This window comes from Monodelphis domestica, chromosome 1 (genome assembly GCF_027887165.1).
Source record: "Monodelphis domestica isolate mMonDom1 chromosome 1, mMonDom1.pri, whole genome shotgun sequence".
In the NCBI taxonomy this organism is placed as follows: Eukaryota; Metazoa; Chordata; class Mammalia; order Didelphimorphia; family Didelphidae; genus Monodelphis; species Monodelphis domestica.
The window spans coordinates 53,647,145-53,670,879 of record NC_077227.1 but is presented as its reverse complement, the minus strand read 5'-3'; the positions used below and the strand labels follow the sequence as shown (position 1 = coordinate 53,670,879).

At 36.8% G+C, this 23,735-nt stretch overlaps 1 protein-coding gene across 8 annotated transcripts in view; it reads left to right on the top strand.

Moving 5' to 3' along the window:
• The window catches only part of MICU1 (mitochondrial calcium uptake 1), a 238,341-nt gene that overhangs the window by 131,743 nt on the left and 82,863 nt on the right, over nucleotides 1-23,735 (top strand). For all 8 annotated transcript variants that reach the window (XM_007478360.3, XM_007478357.3, XM_056799458.1 and 5 more), the window contains 2 exons: nucleotides 4,799-4,881; nucleotides 16,381-16,578. In XM_007478360.3, coding sequence (XP_007478422.2) covers nucleotides 4,799-4,881; nucleotides 16,381-16,578 — 281 coding nt within the window. The remainder of the gene's footprint in view (nucleotides 1-4,798; nucleotides 4,882-16,380; nucleotides 16,579-23,735) is intronic.

Sequence of the window (23,735 nt, the reverse complement as noted above, 5' to 3'; positions counted from 1 at the left end):
AGCGGCTGTTTATTCCACAAGGAAGCTTCTCCAGTTCAGGTTGGCGGGGCTTATGTGAGAGCTTGTAACACTACTGCCACATCCCATTTTGTGTATATGTAAGACCAGAATTGGAGAATTCAGTCCCTTGAGCCACCAGTCTGTGATATTTGAATGAAAACCACAGTCCAGTCCCACTACAGGAAACACCAAGTAATCATATGGGCAGAGTATATAAATAATCAAAGAAACAGGCCAAGGAATCTCATCAAAACATCAGTTGGACTTCTTTTGTTGGTGAAATAAATCTGGCAAAATTTATAGACAATCGTTTTAAATGAGTTGCTCAATTAATAATAAAAAGTTGGTGGAGCTGAAATTTTGTTTTTTATTCAGTTATGAAACCACACTTACAACTCATAGAAAGCTTTGCTGCCTGATATTGGTCTAGCCCTCCCTGCCTGCTGTGTTAGCTATGCTTTTCTTCATCTCTTTATCAATTCCCCACAATGTCTATTATATCTCTTTTCTCATGTCCTTCCTCTTAGTTCTCTTGCCCTTTTCCTCTCAGCATGTGATCTCATCTCCTACTTTACTGAGAAGATAGCCATCGGACACAGCTCTCCCATTTCTTTTCATTTTTGTCTTGGTGTCTTGGTGTCAGTTCTTAGAGAGAAGAGTGGTAAGTCGATTTTAAGTGACTTGCCCAGGGTCACACACAGCTAGGAAGTATCTGAGGCCAGATTTGAAGCCAGAATCTCCTGATTCCAAATTTTGCTCTCTATCCACTGTGCTAAATGATTGTCTCTAGCCCATATTTTTTAAGCTCTATACATAATATCATATCTCTTTCCTTCTTTTCCCTCCTTTGTAGAGGCTGCCCCTCCTCCCCCATGCCTGAAATGCTTTCCTTCCTTGCCTCTTTTGGACCTCCTTGTTCATTCCCTCTATACACACACACAAAACTTATTATGTATTTTGTATGGATCTTCTATTCACTTCTTCATGATCACATATTTCCCTCAATATAGTATAAGCCCCTCGAGGGTAGGACCTATCTTGCTTTTTATTTTATATGTCCTGTACCTTACACAGTGCCTAACACAGAGTAAGCCCTTGCTAACTTGATTAGTTCTGAAAGACCCAAAGAGATATTATGACTTTCCCAAACTAATACAGTTAATGTTGGGGTTAGAACTAGGACTCGGGTCTCTTGAGTCCCAGGTGAATAGTATTTTCACTGCATCATATTACATTCCTTCCTTTTAGTCTCAGAATTTATTAAATAGATGGGTTACAAACCATTACCTCTGTTTTCCTATCCACATACTTAAGTCAACCATTTCTATGCATCCTCTCATTTGCCAAAGCCCATTGTCTGTTCTCCACCACCTTTCTGCTTCACAGTACTTGTCTCTGACAGCCTCAGCCTTCTAGAAACTGTCTTCCTTCCAGGGATTTATGTAATATTTTAATGCACCTTAGAATTTAATAACTGAATAGGAAAAGGGCCAAACAACATGGCATAAGGATTTGAGGAGGGAGAGATCATGTAGTTGGGGGGTGGCGAAAGACATTTTGTAGGGCATGGAGAGGAGATAAAGGGAGATTCCCTGTCTATTCCAGATATTGAGAATGCTGTTTGTAAACCTATAAATTCAGTTCAGGCTCTTATCACTTCTCACCTAAACTATTGCAGAAGTCTCACACAATCACAGAAATGGTATCCCTAAAACACAGGCCTGGCCTTGTCACTCCACTCAAGAGGCCCAGTAGATCCTGCTGCCTCAGAGCTCCTACGGACTCTTCTAGAATTTAAAGCTCTTCACAGCCTAACTCCAGTCTACATTTCCAGACTTATCACACATTATTTCCCTTCATGCAGCCTGACTAGCCATCTTGCAACATATCTCCCACCTCCATACCTTTGCATAGCCTTCCATGCCTGGAGTATACTATGTGCTCCCCTCCACCACTTAGAATCATTAGCTCTCTTCAAATCTCAACTCAAAGGCTACATTCTAAATAAGAACCTTTCTGATCCTTCCACTCCTATGGCCTCATCTTCTCACAAAATTACTTTGTATATAGTTCCCAACTCGTTGTGTGTGTGCATGTTTTTCCTTAGATAGAATATAAGCTTCTTGAGGGAAGGGGCTGTTTTACTTTTGTCTTTGTGTCCCTGGTGTCTGGTCATAGCAGGTGCTCAATAAATGCTTTTTTATTGATCTTGCAGGAAAGGGCTAGACAGGACTGAGGGGAGAATAGTCTAATTAATTAAGCTTATAAACCATAGGTCCTTAACAATGTTTTTCAGACGTTCTCCCCACCTCTTAAAACCTAGGCCAAATTCCACTTTTTCCATAAAGCCTTCTTTTCTTGACCTCCCCCTCCAAAATAACATCTCTTTTCTGAATTATTATGGCAGATACTATCACTTAGCAATTCAGTTCCACATTTATTAAGCACCTTCTATGCATAAGGCCCTGGTCTAATCCCTAGAGATAAAAAGATGAAAAATTACCCAATCTTTATCTTTGAGAAATGTATAAGCTCCTTTGCACAAAAAAGAGGACCTTGTGATACCCCCATGTATCCTATAGTATCTTTTTTTTTTAACCTTTACCTTCTGTTTTAGAATGAATATTACATCTTGGTTCCAAATCAGAAGAGCAGTACAGAGCTAGGCAGTGGGGGTTAAGTGGTTTGCCTAGGATCACATAGCTAGGAAGTATCTGAGACCATTTTTATAGTATGTTGCATATCAACAAATAAGTTCCATAAATATTTGTTGATTTGACCCATCTCATGTTTTAGCATGGTAAGATATACTAACAACAAGGTACTTGTAAATCATCCCATGCTCAAATAATGAGCTCAGTTTCCTTACTGATCATTTTAAATTATGGATAGACCAGAAAACACCTCTAAATCTCATTTCCTTAGATGTAATGCAAATACTACCTTCTATACAAACTCTTCCTAAGATCCCCCAAAGTGCTAGTGTTCTTTCTCCCTAGCTATCTTCCAGCTAATTGTTTTGTATATATTGTATATAAACGTAGAGGTGCGTGTCTCTCAATAGAATTTATAGAGCTTACAGTCCTTAGGAAGAAGAGCTGGTTTTGTCTTTCTATAACCAGAGCCTAGAACATAACAGGCTCATAACAAATGCCTATTGCTTTAGTATCTCTGAGGAATCTCTGTCTAGTGATCCAGGGGAAGGAGGAGAAGATAGGTAGGGCAAACAAGTAGTGGCTTGTCTCCCTAGCTAACAGGATACCTGGAAATGGAATGTGAGCCAAGGAGATACTGTCCTCAAGGAATCCTTAAAATTCTGAAGATAAGCAGCAGAGAGTTTGCATATGTTCAAAAGTGGCAGTACACACATATTCTCTCTCTCTCTCTCCCTCTCTCTTTTTCGCTCTCTCGCTCTCTCTCTCTCACATACACATACCTCTGACCCTACAGTAAGGATCATATGTTTGACTTTTTTTCTGACAAATAAAATCTGTAAATTTTTTTTCGTTTTCAGAAAAGTGAAATGTAAGCCATAATAGTATTTCTCTAAGAGTCTTGTTTAATGTTATGATGCATTAAGCTACATCATAGTTCAAAAGACATTATAAATGTTTCAAGAGAGCAAAGGAAATACGATGCCAAATGTTTATTAAAAACATCAAGCAGCAAAGACTAGTTTTCAGGAAATTTCTCTCAGAAAAATAAAATTCTCATTTAGGTAATGTAGTAGAGGCTGGGTGTAGCAAAGCTGACTAGCATTTTTCTTGTCTTTGAAAGTTAGATATGATAGCAGGAAGTATACACGGGGAGAGTATTAGGGAGACTCTGAAAATTCAGACTCGTGTCCATTATGTGGAGATAAAAATGCATTCAACTGTCACCTATCACATGTTTCATTCAAAACTTTAACTTAATTTTTACTTTGAAACTCCCTGAGTAAGATTCTGAGCTAATACAGAGATCCTTAAGAGAACTTTATTCAAGTAGTCATGCTAATTCTTGGTTAACATTAGTCCTTCTCCCCAGCCCCAAAGTTAAATTAATTTAAAGTGATAATGTAGCAACACTCCAAATAGATTATGAGATTACCTAGAAGAAACCTAGAATGAACAAAATACAAGCTAGACTGCTTTGTCTGCTATCGTATAAAACTGAGACTTGGAATTTCAGCATTTTTCTTTCTGGTGATATACTCCAACTATTATAGACTTTCCTGTCCAGCCCAATACAGTTTTTAAGAAACCAGTAAATAGCATTAGTATCATGCAAAAAATAGGATCTTAATGGATAATAATTCATATTTATATATGTGATTTATAATTTATGAAAAATTCTTCCAAGCAAACCTTGACAGGTAGCACAGGAAGCATCATACACATCCCTATTTTCTGGGCGAGGAAATTGAGGCCTAGAGAAATTGAATGACTTGCCCGTAGTCATACAACAAGCAAGTATCCGAGCCTAGAGTTGAGCTCCCAGAGCTCCTAACATAATCAAGTTCATCACTTTTTCTGTTGTACTATGTTGTCTAAAACTTTTTTGGTGACTGAAGATATTAGGAAAGAAAACAGTGAGAGGCCAGGTTTTCCAATTGATATTTTTGCTTAGCCAGAGTAAAAATTCAGTTCAGGCTGTTAAATTAACTATTACCTAAAGGAAACTGTTGATATATGAGAACAGTAGTATTTTGAAGCCTTGATAAATATCCATTCAGTTTTCTTAAGACTATACTGTTGCTTAATTTTTTGGAAATCAATAGATTAATTGATCATTGTCTTCTAATTGTATTTCTTTGCAGCTCCTCAGAGAAATTTTGAAATTGCCTTCAAGATGTTCGACTTAAATGGAGATGGAGAAGTAGATATGGAGGAGTTTGAACAGGCAAGTCTTTCTGAAAAACTTCATTTATAAGCACCTTTGATCAGTCATTTAATTTATATGCATTTATTAAGTACCTGCTTTGTGACAGGCACTTGGACTTGGCAGTAGGGATAGGATTACAAAAAAATTAACACTCCATTCCAAGGGCTTTCCTTCCAAAGTTGCACATCTATAATTAGGTACAGAGTATATATTACATATATAAATAGGTCCAGAATAAATACAAGGTTATTAAGGAGAGAGGGCACTTGGCAGTTGGGAGAATTGAGAAGGGTATGTGTAGAAAGTGTTCTTGAACTGCTTCTTCAAAGAGGAGATGAATTCTCTGAGGCAGAGGTGAGGAGGTTCATTCCAGGCATGACAGTTGGCCAGTACAAAGACAAAAAGATGGAAAATGAAGTGCTATGTGTGAGTGACAGAGAGAAGGTCAGATTGATCAGATCATAGAGTAGAGGAATGAGAAAAATGCCTATTAAAGCTGGAAATATAAGTTGTAGCCAGGTTGTTAAACTTTAAAAGCTAAACAGGATTTTGTATTCAGGAGGAATCTGGAGTGGAGTGAGTTAGATAGTCACATAGCTATGTCTCCACTTAAGGAATGTCATTTTGACACAATGTGGAGGCATTGCTGTTATAATCTAGGTCAGAAATGGGAAGGACTTGAACTAAAGATATGTCTGTGGGAACAGAGAAGAGGGATGGGATGTAAGAGATGTTGTGGAAGGAGAATCACTTTGGCAAGTGATTGGAGTGATGGAGAGGGGTGTCATGGATAACACAAAGGTTAAAAATCTTGGAGTCTAGAAGAATGGTGATGCCTTCAGTAAAAAAAGTAGGGAAATTTGGAAGGGAGTTTCGGGAAAAAAGAGATTATGAGCTCTCTTAGACAAATTAAGTTTGAGATGTTTCCCCTATGAATTGTTAAATAGGCAATTGGTGATGGATGGACTGGAGCTCATTATGATTTCCCATTGAATGTGTTTTGACCATGTACCATTTATGGGAACAGTCCTAGTTCTTAAATCCAATGATGTGCAGTCACTTTCAATTTCTCCTGTTTTTCCTTTCTTTTTTTTTCTACTATGGGAAGAATTGAGGTGAGCATATTACTGCTGACTATGGTAAGGGTAGTTCCATATTTTTAGCATTTCTCCTCCATTATGTAATAGAGGGCAATACTAGGATATTTATGGTCACAAGACAGGGACAACAGGAAGCCAGCTAGGGGCAAGGCTGGATCTTATACTCCTCCCCACCACCACCACCACTTCCTTGTCCCTTCCCCAACTGATCTAAAGGCTCTTTCTCAAGAATGGTAAGCTTCAAGGGTTTCCCCAATAATCAATCCCACAGTTTATATCTTTTAACTACAGGGGTTTATTCTTTAAGGTAAAGGAAGTAGGGAGATGGGGGGGGGGGTTGTGAGAGAGGGAAATAGGTTTCCCTAATCTCCTATATTTCCTGTTGATTGAAGATTTTCACAAGTTATTCAACTCAGGAAACAAAGTTAATTTCTCTAAAGGGAGATATGGACAGGGAAAAGGTTTGAATAAGTTTCTTCTGATCTAGGCTTCAAAAGTCCTCTCAGCACTCAATCTGATGAACAATCAATGACCCAGAGAATAGGCTTCACCTTCCTCCCTTAACAGTCAGAAAGGAAAGACCCAGGTCCAAGCAGCTGGGCTCCTAACTGCCCCCTGTCCAGATTTTATTGGAACCTTGTCTCCCTCTGGTTCCCTGGCAGTTCATCAAAATTCCACAATCTCTTGCTTTTTCTTGCAAATCCATCTTGTGTTGCAATCTCTTCCTTACAATTCTCACCCCTCCTTCTCTTGGTCTCCAACTCACACAAAAAAGTTTGCATTCACTATCATCTTCATTTCTTAATACTTTTTCCTTCTTTTCTCTTAGGTGAATTCCTCTGCCTCAAGCTGTGAAGTTAAATTATGTTTGTAAAGGATTTCTGTAGAGGAAGGAAAACCTGACACTTTTCCTGTAACTATTTCAGGTTCCTGTCTGTGGCAGGTTTATATATGATGCTTCCTCAGAAATCCAGTAGAGATGATTATATTTTCACAGTTTGGTCCTAGAGACCCAGGAGCACTGCCGTTCTAACCTCCAGCAGTCAGGAGCTATTTCACATAGCCTTGGCAGCCATGGCAGCTTTCCAGAGGCTGCTATCTCTGCCAAGAGATATTTCAAAGTACTGGGGAAAAAAGTAAGGGGACCATTATGCAGAGGGAAGCCTGTTTCTATTCTTCCCAAAATACTTTGGGGTAAAGGAGACAGGTTATGGAAATACATATGGTATATCCTTAAAATAGAAAATCTTTGTAGCACAGAGACAGGAATTTCAAACTATCCAAACAGGTTTTCTGAGATCTCTAAATCTGTAGACTTGGCACTTCTCTACCTTCATTTTACCTTTAATTCAGTTCAATAAAAATTTAGGCAGTCAGTAAACATTAAGCACCCACTATGTGCCAGGCCCTATGTAGGGATGCCAAAAAACATAAAAGCAACAGCAGTCCCTGCCTTCAAGGAACTCACATTCTAGTGCAAGAGACAACACCAGGAAAGAAGCCCAAAGGTGGGGAGTGAAAGGTGCAAGGGGGCCTGAAGCAGAGACATGATGAAGGCCAGAGAAGTGGTTAGGAGAATGGGATATTAACAGATGGCTGCCATGGCCACTTCCTTAAAAAGAGAATCTAAAGGGCAGCTAGATGGCCCAGTGGAGACAGGAGGTCCTGGGTTCAAATTTGGCTTCAGGAATTCCCTACCAGTGTGAGCCTGGGCAAGACAATTAACATGTATTGTCTTCCCTCTCTTCTGCCTTGGAACTGATACTTAGTATTGATTCTAAGATAGAAGGTAAGGGTTAAAAAAAAAAAGAGGCTCTGGGAAGGGCTCTTCACTAACCATCTTTTATCCTTTCCAATCAAAGGAAGGAGCCCCCACCCCTCCAGTGTAAACCTTAAAATTTCTTAGACTTATGAATGTTGGAAATTTCACCATTGGGAAATTTCATTCTTGAAAAATTTCCTATTGATAGTGGGAACTCTATTGGAATGTGAACCCCATTGGCATGGGAGGTTCCTCCTCCTCCCTTCTTAAGATTACTTTAGGACAGAAACCTTTTGCTGAACAATGGAAAGGACTTTGACCTATGCTTAAGCATAGAACAGGAATTTCTTTGAGTCATGATTGATTTTAGAATTGATACAATAGAGATACTTGGAATGACAGAACCTCCAACATTCATAAGTCTAAGAAATTTTAAGGTTTACACCAGGGGGCACAGAACGCTGAAGAGCTGAGTTTCAGGGTTGATACGATCTTGTAAATGACTGAACTCTATGAAGTCCCTAAGAGTTGGGGAAGAGGTATGAGGGAGGGCTGACATGGGTACCCTCTTTAAATGGAGACTAGAACCTGCTATGTGCTAGGTACTCTCTATTTTTTTTTTAATTAATGACTAGTCCCTGCCTTCAAGGTGCTTCCTTTGTACTAGAGAAGTTTTTTTACAGACATGTTCAACAGTAGAAGTAATTTCTTTTGTTGACTGAACCTCATTCCTTGCTTTGTCTTACATATTTCACCATTACTTTGGGAAATGTGCTAAGGAGAGCAGTTGATAGCATTGCCCAACAAACAGAAAAATCCCATCTTCTCAGTGATGTAACTAGAAAATCTGCCCTTTGGGAATCATTTAACCTTATAGCACACCATCTTGTTTCCTTTTGCAAGAGTTATTTGAATGCCTGTAAGATCCTCCAGATGATCAGCTCAGACCCACTTATTTAGAATTCTTCAGAGGAAAGAGAGAGAAAAGAGTTGAAAAATCAGCCTGACTTGTCCACTGCAGTTGTATTCCTCATTGCTTTCTTAACTGGACAGCATTGGTTTTTTCTTGTTCAAATAATTCATGTGAAAAATAATGTTATAAAAGGCTAGAACCATAAGGGAGAAATGCATAGTTGCCAAATCATAAGAATCCTCCAGAGTCTTAACACTGATTAAAGAGGAGGTCAATGTGCTTTCACTGAAAGATAAAGTAATTAGCACTTTGAATGTCAGAGTCAACAGAAGGCTCAAAGGAATTATTAAATATTTGTCTCTGATAATCCTAATTGGAAACAACATGATGACACAGCTTTTATACTATTTTATCCTTAATAGCATGATTTGCTTTTCTAAATTATTTTATAAAAGTTGTGAACAACGCCTTCCACAAAATAATTCCAGAAACATAAAGCATGCTTTTGAAGTTAGTAGTATTCTCATCAATGAAATGAAATCATTATTGATTATTCATCACCACCAATTAATTCATAAATTGATCATTCATCAAAATATGTGACTATTGTACCAAACATGAACTCCTTAATAAAGAAAAGCACTGGTTCATAGAAGACAACACATTTGTTCATTCAGTATTTGTTAAATATTTGTTAAGGATTGGTGACATACAATGGACTTGGTTCTGAAAGAGATCCAAAAATAAGTGTGATGCAGTCTCTGCCTTCCAAAAGTTTGTTCACTAGAGAGGGCAATAAGGTGTATACACAGATAGAGATGGATATACTTAATTACTTTCAAAGATCTATCGTTTCATTAGTTTGGGTACTTCATAAGTTACTGTGGCCAAAAAAATGCCATCTTATGACCAGGTGGATCATGGTGAAATTCTCAGAATTTACCCTGGTCCTTGATCAGTAGTCTATTTCTGGGCCTGAATGCAAAACCTTTCCAGCTTAATAAGGCCTTCCAGAGCTTACATTCTGCAGACTTAGCTTTTGAGTCTTCTTCTTGTGATCCCTGTATGTGCCAGGGAGCCCAATAAAAACTGTCTCCAGCTGGGGAAATCTGGAAAGGCCTTATGGTGAAGGAACCTTTTCAAAGGATGAAGAGAAAGAAGACTGAAAAGTAACATTTTCTTCTAGCACTTTCATGTTGACAGAATTAAGCTCCCTCATCTCACTTTATTCTATAAGCCCAAGTACGGTGTAAACAGACAGAGATGAAGAAGTATGAAGTGTGTTGGATGATGGTAGTTTGTCCAACTGTAAGGGGGAAAGGGATTAGTTTTTAAAGGGTTGGATTTTATATTTTAAGAGTGTGGTTACCAGGAATTTAATTAATTCCAAAGAGATTTTATTTACAATTTATTTTGAAAAAGAAGTAGAAAGAGTGAAGCAAGAAATCAGAGAGAGGATGAGGTAAGATATTTAGTCTGAGCACTAAGTAATTTACTACTGGCCCCTCCAGGCAGAGAGAATTGCCGAGGACCTGGGAAGTATCTCAAGAGGAATAGGTCTTTCCTGAGGCCAGTCTCTTCAAAGAAAACCAGCAGTTAAGACTCAGCTTTTCACTCACTATGTGTCAGTTCAGTCAGCAGATCCTTCTGCTCCTCCTCACCAGCCTCAACTTGAAAGCATGAAGAATTGACTTCTCACAGGAAGTACCAGCTCCTTTTAAAGACATTTCTTTTGCATCACTTCCTATGTCTTTCCTTAATCTTACGTCTACCAATCACAGTTGATGCTCTGCTCTAGGACTGCCCAGAAGGCAGTCAGTCGATTCTGATTCGTTACCCACTATCACACACATGGGTCACAGACCTCCCACTTCACTATTAAGTGGGATATTTGCACTTTTGGTGATTAGATCTAAATGGGCAAATCTTCATACTTTTAAGTAGGATGTTTACACTTATGAGGATTAAAATCTAAAAATAGACATGAGCTACAATTTAAATCTTCACAATCAGGGAAGAGCTAAGTACCTTCATTGTTACAATCAGGGGAGAGCCAAATCCAATCTTCACACAACTGAAGGAGATAAGAATTAGGATAAGAAAAAGTTAAGTTGGAGTCAGGTAGTAGAAGTCCTTGAATCCTAGACTAAGGAGATTGAACTGTCTTTGTTGGGAAATTTTATCTTAACAGGGAGATGAATATGGCAGTGATGTCAAGGATCAATTAGAGGGTGAGAAGCTATGTTCACAGAGGCCCATGAGGAGGCTAGTGTATGGTCCAGGCAAAAGGCTGGTGTAATGGTAGTAGGTTTGATGAAGAAGAGAAAGACAAACCCCGTTAGGGAGCTTTCAGAGGTCAGGAATCTTAGTTCCATTAAATTGTCCCAGTGGGACTAAAGAGTGCCATGGAAATTTGTGGCAGGCCCAAAAAAGAGGAGAGAGAGAAGATAGCAGAAGGATATCCTCTGAAATCTCTTAGAGTGCCAACCACTCAATGGCTTGTATGCCATAGTGACCTCACCTTCTTCTTAGCTGGACTTTTTGGATTTAAGACTCATTAATTATCTTCAGCTTGAAAACCTGAGGAGTCTTCACTATGAAAATTACTTCCATCTTCAGAGAAATACCTTATCAGTCCCCTGTTGAATAAGATATGACTTTAGATAAAACTTTTTTACCACTAGGAATTTTGGGATAACAATTTTAAAAGCTCCTGGGGTGGGTGGGTGGGTGGGGAACCGTGAAAAAACAGAAAGCTCATTGTGTTCAGATACCTATTCTTTGTTGCTTTGTACCCTGGAATATATATATATACACATATATATGTGTATATATATATGTATATATATATTCATTCACATGGATTAATTAGTTTTGAAAGTGCAATCAGATTTCAAGCAATAATCTTGTTTCATTTTTCCATAAAAAAGGATATTATGGGGGGGGGGGTTATTTTCAAGGAATTATTGTAAAGAGTTTTGTTTTTTTTTTTAAGAATTTCAAGCATCTTGGCTTTTTTTGTTTTGATTTCCCTGTTAAATAACATGTTTTCTTCTCTGAGATTATATTTTTTTCCTCAAGTATATATGAAGAAGCCTAAAAGGAATCAGTGTGTGAGGAACATCATACATTTATCATTAGGCACCTGCAAAGTTAATGTGGTAAAAAGCAAAGTAACAGCTAATATTAATCTTTCATTCTGTTTTTCCTAAATCTCTTTGATCACACACAGAGAGCCAAAAGGCATTAATCATCTACTTCATGATTTACCAACTGGAGTAAATCTGATTTTTTTACTATGACAGTGAACTATTTCCCAAACTTGGTTTTTAAGCTGATCAAAAACTTTGATAAAAGTTACTCATAGGTAAGAATAAAGGAAACCTCATTTTTAATTTTAATTTTTAATTGCTAAGGCATCCAGGGTCTTATCAAACTGAAAATTACCAGTGATGTAAAGGAGAAAAAGAAATAGAATTTTGCTCCAAGGATGCTCTATTTTCCATCCAATCTCCACCTCACAAAAAACACTGCACAAAGCAACTAGTCACATAGGTGATCATAAAAAACCCCTTTGAATAAATGTTGATGTGTTGACTACTTAAATAAGACTCTCTTAAGTCCTTCATGCTGATGCTGCCACTAAGATGGTAACTATTTACTGAAATCCTGCAAGAAGTGGGGAAAACTCCAGCCTGAGAAAATGACTCCCATGTAAGAAAGGGCAAGACTTCTAACATGCTCAGGGAGAAAAGATGTTATGATCTGAAGCAGAATGGTTCTGGGAAACAAAGCCAATATTCTGAAAGATGTTTAAGATAGCAAAGAGGATTTACTGAAGTTTGAATGTGTTGAATCCAATTGTAGATCTGAGAAGGTTCTTGGCCATTAAGAGAAATTCAAGCATTTCAAACTGGAAGTAGACAAGAAAAAGAACCAAATGACCTAATTCTTTTTTTTTTTTATAAACCCTTAGCTTCTGTCTTAGAATCAATACTAAGTATAAGTTCCAAGGCAGAAGAGCAGTAAGGCTAGGTAATCAGGGTTAAGTGACTTGTACAGGGTCACACAACTACGAAGTACCTGAAGTCGGATTTGAACCCTGGACCTCCCTACTCTTAGGCCTGGTGCTCTACTGAGCCATTTAACTCCCCATCCTAAGTGATAGAATTCTAAACTTCATCTTTTTATTTATTAAGGAAACAATTAAAATTATGAAGTTATAATGCTTTAAGTTATCAATTAAATACCCAAGGTTGAAACTTATTATTGCCTTATTAGTAATGGTAATAGCATAGTTATATAGTGCTTTATGAGACAGCAAAGTCAGAAACATCTGAATTTAAGTTTGACCTAAGCACTAGATATGTGACCCTGGGCATTTCACTTAACCCCTGTTTGCTTCAATTGCTCATCTGTAAAATGGGGACATAATGGTAAAGGAAATGACAAATTACACTAATATCTCTGCTGAGAAAACCTCCTGGACAAGCTCCACGGGGTCATGTAAAATCAGACACAACTGAACAATAGCAACATAATGCTTTATATATTATAAAACATTTTATATCCATTGTATCATTTGGCCCAATTAGTAGCCCCTTCAGGCAAATAGTTCAGATCTGATTTTCCCCCATTTTATACATGACAAAATTGAAATACAGAGAGTTAAGCAATTTGCATCACTTATAAGTTTCAGAATCAGGATTTTTCTTTCAGCCATACCACAGTTGTTAAAACCTAAATAATTCTCCTCTGTAGAGTAATGGTCATGATCTTTAAAGGTCACAAAGCCCAAATAATTACCAAGAAATAGTTTTTACAGACAAATTTTAGACTATCTTCCCCTTGCTACCAATACTTCCAATGCCAGTTCCTTTTGCTATCATTTGTAAGTTTACAGAATGGCAACTAATTTTAGCAGCCCAAATTATGCATTATGAAACAAATAAATCTGTCATTTAAAAAAATATAATTTTCTTCATCCAAATAATTTTTAAAATGTATTTAATCTACTGTTCCATTTACTGGTATGCATAATTGAGAGGTAATTATATTTGTAAAAATAATTACAGATTTTAATTAAAGTTCTTTGTATGCCTGCAGTACAATTTAGCATTATTTAGCATAGTGTGGTAAGAGTCCTAGCTTTGGACATGGAGACCAGGATTCAGATCTTAATTCTGCCATTTACTATCTAAGTGACCTTGGGGAAATTACTTGTCTCTCTGAGCTTCAGTTCCTTCATCTGAAAAATGAGGGCAACAGGAGTTAAGAGCTAAAAAGGGCTCTAAAGATTTGGTTTTCTAAACCAACCAACTCATTTTACAAATAAAAATACTTATGCTATCTAACTCATAGAGATTTTATGAGGATCAAATTAAAGAATATATAAAAAACACTTTGTCAACCAGAAAGTGCTATATGAATGTTGTAAGAGGTAGAAAATGTGAGGGATTTTTATAAAAAGGTGGACTAGATTATTTAAGAATAGGGTCACCAGAAATTTTAATAATTCCAAGAGATTTATTTAACAATTTATTTACAAAATATAGAAAGGGTGAAAGTAAGAAAATGAGAGAGAGGATAGGGTAAGATATCTAGCCTAAGTACTAAGTATTTTGCTCCGACCCCTGGCTAAAAAACAGGCAGGGGAGTTTAGTCTTTAGTCAGAGAGGCCTTGGCCCTTGTAGCTGAGGACCTGGGGAGGGAGCCTCTCTCAAGAAGATAGGTTTCTCCCGAGGCTAGTCTCTTCAGAAAATCCAGGAAAGGAGTCAGCTCTTTCACTCACTGTGTGTCAGTCCAAAGGAAGAGATTCAAGGACAGTCTCACCAAGACTAAGATCTCAGGTCCAGTCATCAGTTTCTTCATCAGCCTCCAACTCGAAATCAGAACTCCAAAGAATGAGAGCACTCAGAAGTCCCAAGCATGAAGAACTCCCCCACAGGAAGTTGTAACTCCTTTTTAATGATGCTTCTTTGTATCACTTCCTATGCCTTACTCTATTTTTTTACATGGACAAATCATAGTCTAAACTTTATACTCTAAAGCTTTGCTTAGGACTGCCCAGGGGGCAGTCAGTTGATTCTGATTCATTGCCCACTATTGCACATGTGGGTCACAGACCTCCCCCACTCAGTTGTGAGTGGGGTGTTTACACCTTTTTGTGATTAAATTAAAAAATGGGCAGGGAAAGATAATTTAATCTTTACAATTTATCTAACACCTTCTTTATGCTAGTACTAGAGACAAAAACAAAATAGTAGTTGTCCTCAAGAAGCTAACATTATACTGGGAGAATACAGCAAAAAGAAACTTGCAAAAGAGAGAGAAATCTAACCATTGGAAGAATCGGTAAAGACTTTAGTCTTTACTTTAGTAGGGAACAGATGAGCCAAGGCTTCAGTGAACCCAAGGGTTCCAAGAAGCAGAAGGGAGGAGGGAATGTGTTCCAGGCAGGGAGCTGACCTATGTGAAAGCAAAGGGTTGGAAGATGGAATGCAGAGTTGGAAGAACAGCTGGTAGGCCCAATTTGGATGGAAAGCAATGTGCATAAAAGGAAGTAATATAAAACAAATATAGAAAAATTAAATTGTAGCTCCAGATTGAAGTGGGCTTTAAATGCCAAAAATTTGAATAGAATCAAATAATATTTATAAAGCATTTAGGATAGTGCCTGGCGCATCATAGGTACTTTAAAAAGACTTTTTCTCTTCCCTTTCCCCTAAGCTAAGAATTTTATTTTAAAGGTAAAAAAGGAACCACTGGGAAATTTAGTGGAGACACTTGTCTCCTATCTTCCATTCCTGTCAGACCAAACCCAAATGATGTATTGAGACCAGTGTTGTATTAATTATGATCTTCCTACCATTGTGAACCTTTTACTACTTAAGTCAATTAAGGGACTCCCATTGTTATGAATAGAAGGTTACTTTGGATCTGTATAAGATATTGGTTACTGTAAGAAACTCCCACACAGAGATACATGGTTTCTTCCTCTGTTTGAAATTAAGTTCAAACAAAATATTCCTCTTCCCCTTTTAATGTCATTACAAATCTTAACTATTGAAGTTGTATTTTTCTGATTGGCACTGTAAAAATTATCATCCATGAAAATATCTATAGTTCATCATAATTATTTCAACAGTTTACAAAGTTAATTATTCTGAATGGCTATTTTCCTTTCTGGTAACCTGATAAAAGAGTTTGCATTTTAAAGAAAGCATGTTTCATCTAGAAAGCAAAAAGTACCATGTTTGTTTAAAGCAATCCCAAGCTTTCCTCCTAAAAATTAAAAAACACCCTAATTACTTGCTTAGGTTAAGATTAATCTATAATTGTTCCAAGTAGCTGTGTCCACTCTCAAGTGCTTGACTTAGAATCTCCCCTTCATGATTGAATTGACTCCTAGGAGATTTCTAAAGCACCAATTTTATGTATCATTGCTAATATATGCCCTAGTCTTTTGGAGATTTAAAGCACTTGGCTGTAGTTGTTCCTTTCCTCTATTGAAATTGGACAAGCCATGAATTCAGGAGTGAAAGGTTTATTGACATTTCTGAAATTCTTGAGCTAAGGCATTCCTTTGAGGATAATGGTTTCTCCCCTAGTCTATATCACTTGCCAAGGAACATTGTGAATTTTTAAAAGATCACTTTTTGCTGAAGAGAACCTCTCTAGGATCATCCCATTTGTTGCCATTCCCCTAATAATTTGTTGTTTCTCTTCCTGAATTCTCTTAGGTTCAGAGCATCATTCGATCCCAAACTAGCATGGGCATGCGTCATAGGGATCGTTCCACCACTGGCAATACCCTCAAGCCCGGCTTGTGTTCAGCCCTAACAACCTACTTTTTTGGCCCTGATCTCAAAGGGAAGCTGACCATCAAAAACTTCCTAGAGTTTCAGCATAAACTTCAGCATGATGTCCTGAAGTTAGAGGTGAGTATCTGCTGGCTTTGGGGGAGTTGTAGCCATATCCTTCAAAGCTTTTGGGCTGAGAGGGCACATATCCTGAAATACTCCATCTCTGAGAGCTGCTGATTGGTTTGAAATAGGGAGAAAATACCAAAATTCATCTGGAAAATGCTCTGAAATGTAATTTTGAGAGTGAAGGACTAAGGAAAAGCTGAGGAATGAAAACTGTAGCTATTGTTACTAAGTCTCCAGATTGTTAGGTAAAATAAATTAAGAAATATGAATGAGGTATTTGAAATGTCCTTGGTGTACACTTCTTGTATGAAAACTGGGAGGATTAGGGGTACAGTGAATACATGAATCCTAAAACAGAGGACATACAGAGGATCAAAAAAACAAGGAAGCGGTGTCTTATAGAACTTTATGTCTACTTTGAATCCCAAGAAATTGCCCACAGTTCCATTATGATGGTTTACTTCATTCCTGAAGTACTGAGGGGCAGTATCACCTTGCTGTGTATTACTTTGGTACTCCTGAATGTAGAAAAGACCAATCATTGATGGAAAGGAGTAGAAGTGAGGGTAATTGGTAGAATGTGACCCCACAGTGCTCAGCTCACTATCTGGCACCAAAGAGATATTTAATAAATGCCTGTTGATTGATTGACTGATTAACAATATAAAAAAGGAATGCTACTTCTCTTTGGGATGTATGTTTAAGCCTGATCATGAATGTGCTTTGATGTTCAAGGAGTTCACCTAAAAACAATGTAGAAATATTATGAAGATGTTACTTTAACTGTACCTATAAGTCTGTCATCTTCATCCTTACCCCCTCTCATTCAACATTTGCTATTTTAACATTTCTCAGGTTAAAGGCATCCCCCTGCCTGCCACAATGCCCTGGGAGTAGACAATTTATTTAGTCTATCTAATGCAAGGAACCAGGCCTCTTCCACTGGAAGGACAGTATTTCTTTCCAAGTATTTCCTTGCTGGGTGTGACATAACAAATGGCAAGACGTGCAAGGAAAGGCTTTCAAGAGAACTAAAGTGGAAATGGTTTTCTGTAAAATTAAGGTTGATGAGAAAACCAGAGAAGCAGATTATCTCATTACATTTCCAGACTTGGGTGTAATTATTTATGTTCTATAGATGACAAGCAGTTAAGCAAAATAGTATGGTTGCTGTCACTGAATCTGAAATAAAAATTTGCTCTATAGATAAGCTACATTATAGATGATTGAGTTCATTCAAGGGAGCTTTAAAGGCTAAGACTTTGGGAATTACCCATTTGGGAATCCTAGTGTTTCTTTTGAAACTAAAGACTAAAGATATTTATCAGAAATGATTGAAACTTGGTTTCAAAATTAGTACCATTTGCTCTAGTACTCAGAAAACTTAGCTGTGAAGTTGAGTGGGGCTTTTTTCCCATCTTTGTATACCCCAACTGACTTAAGTATTCAATAAGTATTTGTTTTATTGCATTAAGTTGACTTTTATTGTATAAGTATCTGATTTGATATTGAGTACAATTACAGTATGCTAAGTGTGTTGTATAAGAAGGAATATAGAAAAAGATAGCTTCTACATTTTTGGAGAAACATGTGTTTCAGGGACATTTTAGCAAAAGTCAGAAAAGGAGGGACTAGATTTTACTAAATTATTTTCACAGAAGAATTAGCAAGTGTGGGGGAAATGGGATAGATTCACTATTTGCAAAGTTGAGTGATAAGATTCTACAACATGTGACTTTGTGGGATGATGCCAGTGAAGGGTCAAATATGACACCAGGTTGCAATTCTGGATGATTGAGAGCCTAGTGGTGGTCAATAATAAGAAAGTTGGAGAAAGGGGAGAGTTTGAGGAAGAAAGAAAATAGGTTCTCTTTTGGATATGTTGAGTTTGAGATACTTATGGGATATCTGGTTTGAGGTGTCCAACAGGATAATAGCTGGATCATTTGCATCTAAATGGTATTTGAACCCATGAGAGTTAATGATTCTACCAAGTGAGATAGCTTAGGGGAAAAAGAAAAGAAGATCTAGACCTTGGAGAACATCCATATTTGGGGGTTTGACATGGAAGAAGAACCATCAAAGGGAACTGAGAGGATATTCTAAAGAGACCCGGAGACTAGAGATGGAGAGTTATGTGGAAGTACCTTGTTGGCTAATACAGCGGGGACTGTTATTCAAAAGTGTACAAGGGAATCATGTAAAAAAATGGAAAAAAAGGAATGGGCCAGCTTATAAAGACTTTTAAATGCCAAACAAGGGAGTTTATGCTTGATTCTAGAAGTATTAACCTTTGGAATTTATTGAGTAGGCTAGTTGAGTGTGGGGCAAGGAGGGAGGAATGGCAGGAAGAGGAGAGTCACTTCACTTTGACAACTCTGTGGAGTATAAACTGAAATGGGGAAAGATTTGAGGCAAGAAGTCCAAATAGTCATCTATTAAAATTGTTCAGATGAGAGGCTGTGAAGTCCTGAAGTGGTGGGTCTCTGAGTAAGCAAGAAGAGAATGTAGAAGAGAAATGTTGCAGACCCTTCCAGCTCTGAAAATCTGATTCTATGAATTATGGAACAGTAACAAAATATTACCTAAGTGATTAAATTTTGAGAACTTGTGGCTTTCACACTATGATGGAAAGGATACCAGTACAGAATTGGATAGAATGCCAGTGAGGTGGAGAAATCAGAAAGTGAGTCAGGGATTTCTCATACAAAAATTAATTTTTCAAAATTAAAATATAAGATCATTTAGTGGAAAGGAATTTGTCTTTTTCACCATTTAGATCCCCATGGAATTTGGTAAAGTTGTTGATATACAGTAGTCATCAAATAAATAAATATTGAATGAATAAATCAAAGATCTGAGAACCCTCAATGACAAAATCATAGAACACTTGAAAATAAAGAAATTTTAATTGGAGTTCCCTGATTTTAAAACATCTAGAAAGAAACAGTAATTTGTTTTAAAGATAATCTTTCTGTTCAAAGTTTTAGCACTTTCTTCACACATTGGATGTGAAATATAATGTTATAACCATAGCCAGAAGGAAAATAGGCACGTATAGCATCTTAATAACTCTCTTGTGAGTCAGAGACTTCCATAATTCTTTCTTATTCTATACTAGTCTTGTTTCATGGCTTAATTATACACTTCTATTCCATTTTGAAGTCTCATCTTTCTTTCTTGCCTTCCCCTCCAAATATAACAATTTTGAGATTGAATACAGGCATGGTGGTTTAGTGGAAAGAGTATTGAATTCAGACTCAGTCTGGGGTTCAAATACCAGCTTTGTTAACTTCTTAGCTCTGTGACCCCTTTGACAGTGTCAGGTGAAGCCTCTGGACTCCTCAACATTGTTTTTAAATGTATAAAATAGCATATACAAGATTACAAGGAAAACTAATATATTGAAATAGTTATTTAAATTTTTTTAAGTTTACAAAACTTCATGTTTTAGTAGCTCTTGCCTTAATATCTCTGTCTCTTCCAGATGTTAGTATTTTGTAATTTTTCTTGAAATGAAATTCTTTTTCCTGATTTCATGAAGGAAGCTTATAGACTAATTCACTGAAAATCTCAAATGTCTCAACTGTTTTTCTTATCCATTCTTCTGTGGGTAGAGCACTACACCTGAGTACAAATCCTGCCTCAGACCCTTAATAAACTCCATGATCCTGAGCAAGTCACTTAATATCTGTCTGTCTCAGTTTCCTCCTTTGTAAAATGAAGATAGTAATAGTACCTACCTCTCACAGTCGTTATGTCGATCAAATGAGATATTTGTAAAGGCTTTAGCACAGTGCCTGGTATGTAGCATCTAGAGGCAGCTATATGGTTCAGTGTCTAGAGAGACAGGCCTAGAGATAGGAGGTCCTGGTTTCAAATATGGCCTCAGACATTTCCTAGATGTTTGACCCTAGGCAAGTCACTTAACACCAGTTGTCTAACCCTTATTGCTCTTCTGCCTTGGAACCAATACTTGGTATGGATTCTAAAATGGAAGGGAAGGGTTTAAATAAATAAATAAAATAAAAATAAATACAGCATTTTCCTTTCCCAAACCCCTCCTAAGTCTTGCTATCAATACACTTCATCATATGAACAATGAAATAGGCTGCCATTTTATGATAGCATGTCTTCTTTGTTTAGAGGTATTCAGTGACTATCTCAGGGATGCCTAGGCTATTCAGAAGTTCAACTAAATAACTTCAAAAATCTCATCTATGTCCAAGTCTTATCTTCTCCATTTTTCATTTTCCCTTATAGCTTCCTTCTAAACTAGGAAATGGACTTATCAGCAGTAGAGAAACACAACAGCAGAGCCTAAACTAGTGCTTCTGAACCATTTGTTTCAACTAAAAAATGATTCATAAAGCAGCAGTCAGGTTTCTGAGACAGCTCGAGTTCTGGCATTCTGAGTGTTGAAATTATAACACATAGACTGTGGAATTTAGAACCAGCAAAGACCTTAGACATCATCTGGTCCAACTGCCTAATTTTATAGATAAGGAAACTGAGACCCAGAGAACCTAAGTGGCTTACTGAAAGCACAACAAATAGTAAGAAGCAGCACAGCCAAGAGTCAAACTTATTACCTTATACATAGTAAGTACACAGTAAGTGATCATTGATTAGAATTGTGTGGTAGCTTGGTTCTTGTCAAATTTGATTGAATCCCACTCTTGTTAAAGGAAGTAGAAAGCTATGGATCTTATGGACCAACCTTTAGATATATAGTTTTTAAAATATAGTTTGAAGTTATTAAAAATTTAATTCAAGACTAGGAAAAAAATCATTCCATGAGGTTCCTTAGAGGCTTATGCCAGGCTGAATTCTAGTTAAATGTATTTATTGATTTCCTAGAGGCTGGAGTAAGGAAAAAACATCAGGCAGAGCTGAAAGATCCTAGAAGGTAAAATGTAGTTTTATTTTCTGTATATTGGGGTAGGACAAGAAGAGGAGATGGAAAATTGTAGAAATGGACTTTTCTACAAATATAATATTCCAAAAACAAGTAGAAAACTGTTTTTAATAGGAGAAGATACTTTCCAGGATGTTTACTTTAGAAACAATAGATATCCCAAAAAAGGGTCTCAGCAAAACCTCAGCTAGTAGGGTTGGAATCAGGAATGTAATTCTTTTTTGTGGGGATATGTGAGACAGGCAATAGTAGTTATTCCCTCATGAATAAGTAAATAGTTGAAATGTGAGCATACAGTTCTCAAAAGAAGAATTATAAACCATTTATAACCAAAAGATTGCTTTAAACTATAATTAATGGGGGAAGGAGGGTCAAACCCTGAGGCTCCACACTCTCAACAAGTTGACAAAGATGGAAATAGATCATCATTGTTAGAGGGGCTGTAGAAAGAAAAGCCCACTGATAGATGGGTTATTGGTGCAGCTGTAAATTGGCCCAACCATTCAGGAAAGGAATTGGGAATTCTGCTTTAAAAATTACTAAAATGTATCTATCCTTTGATCCAGAGATCTAACTGCTAGATAAATACCCCCAGGAAGGCCAAATATATAAATAAAAGTTACCATGTACACTATAGAATTTTCTGTGGGATCAAAGAACTTTGAATAAAATAGGTACCTATCAGATAGGGAATGATAAATAAATTGGAGTACATGGTGATGGAATCTTACTTGTCTGTAAGAAATAATGAATATTAAGAATCCAGAGAAGTCTGTCATTCAGGCAACAAGAGTTCATAAAGCATCTACCACCTGCCCAGCCTTGAGCAGAGGGAGACTTCTGTGAACTGGTGCAGGATGTAGTAAACCCTACTAGGAAAACAATATACATAAAAATTACAGCTAGATGGTGGAAAGAATTTACACAAAAAAGAAACTGATAATGGCCAAGTATGGCCCTATAGGAGAGTTGACAAAATTCATATCTCTGTCCTCTTTTGAGTACCTAATATTGAATATATTGCCACACAGAGTTTATATATTAATTGGTTTTTTCTAAACTACTTTAGGTGGGGAATGGGAAAGGGATTGATTCAGAAATGCAAGTGTTATAAAAGGAAAAAGGTCTAAAGAAATATTTTTACTTTTTAAATTATTTTTTATTTTAATAACAAATTTCCACATAATTTGTCCAAAGTGATATGATCCATATTGTCTTCCTTCCTTATTCCCTCCCCTCTCCCAGAACAAGCAATTCAATCTGGGTTATACATGTATTATAAAGAAGCATTTTTAAAGAAAATAAATGTCCTTGAATTGTTTTAAGTGACTTTGCTACGTAGCTTGGTTTTGTTTTGTTTTTTTTTTTACAAATTGGATAATTCAAACAATAACAGAAATGACAGTCTTGTTTCCCTGACTTTCATGGAAAAAAAATTAAAATGACTGTACATGTTGAGTTAGCAGAAAAGTCCAAGAAACATATCCTTCTACAAGTCCATAGTTGTATGCTATAAAGAATTGAGCCAATTATTCTCATCAATCAATTAGAATTGAGTGAGAAATAAGAGGTTTAAACTACAATGGGAAGAATTCAAGGAAAACTTTTAAAGTTATTAAAGCATCTAGGCTAATAAAGATGTCAAGGGAAATTTTAGAGTTTCTTTTTGCTGGAAATACTCAAGGTGAACTCTTTGGACCCCTCCCTGTGGGATTTCTAAATAGTATTAAATTGGAGTTTGTAAAGATTAAAATTTATATTCAATACTCCAAGTATTATTTAAATACTATTTATTAAATCAACTTAGAGCAAAAAGAAAGTAAAAAACCAGAGAAACCCACCAGAGAGATCTCCAGCATAGAGGAAGTTGAAATTGAATACCAAATCAACCAATGATGCATGACAGGTAAAGGAAAGGGGGATTGTGGGAAATGTAGTTTCTAGGGTTCAGAATGCTAAATCAATACATGTAACTCTGATACAAAAGAACCCTGGGTATTGGGCTTATTCTTCCTTCTAGCCTGAATATAATCATACACAGGTTGATAATCATCATTGGTGTCAGAAGGTTCCTGGCAAAGCGGATTTCTTTTACACTAATTTTCCAAGATTTTCTCTGGGAAAGCAAAACTAGAAAAGTGACTAAATTATGTGTACATATGAGTTAACTCTTTGTTTTAATATAAAGCCAAAACTTCAGAAGAAATTGTCAGCAGAAGGCTTTTTTGGAATTTGGCTACTATGAGAT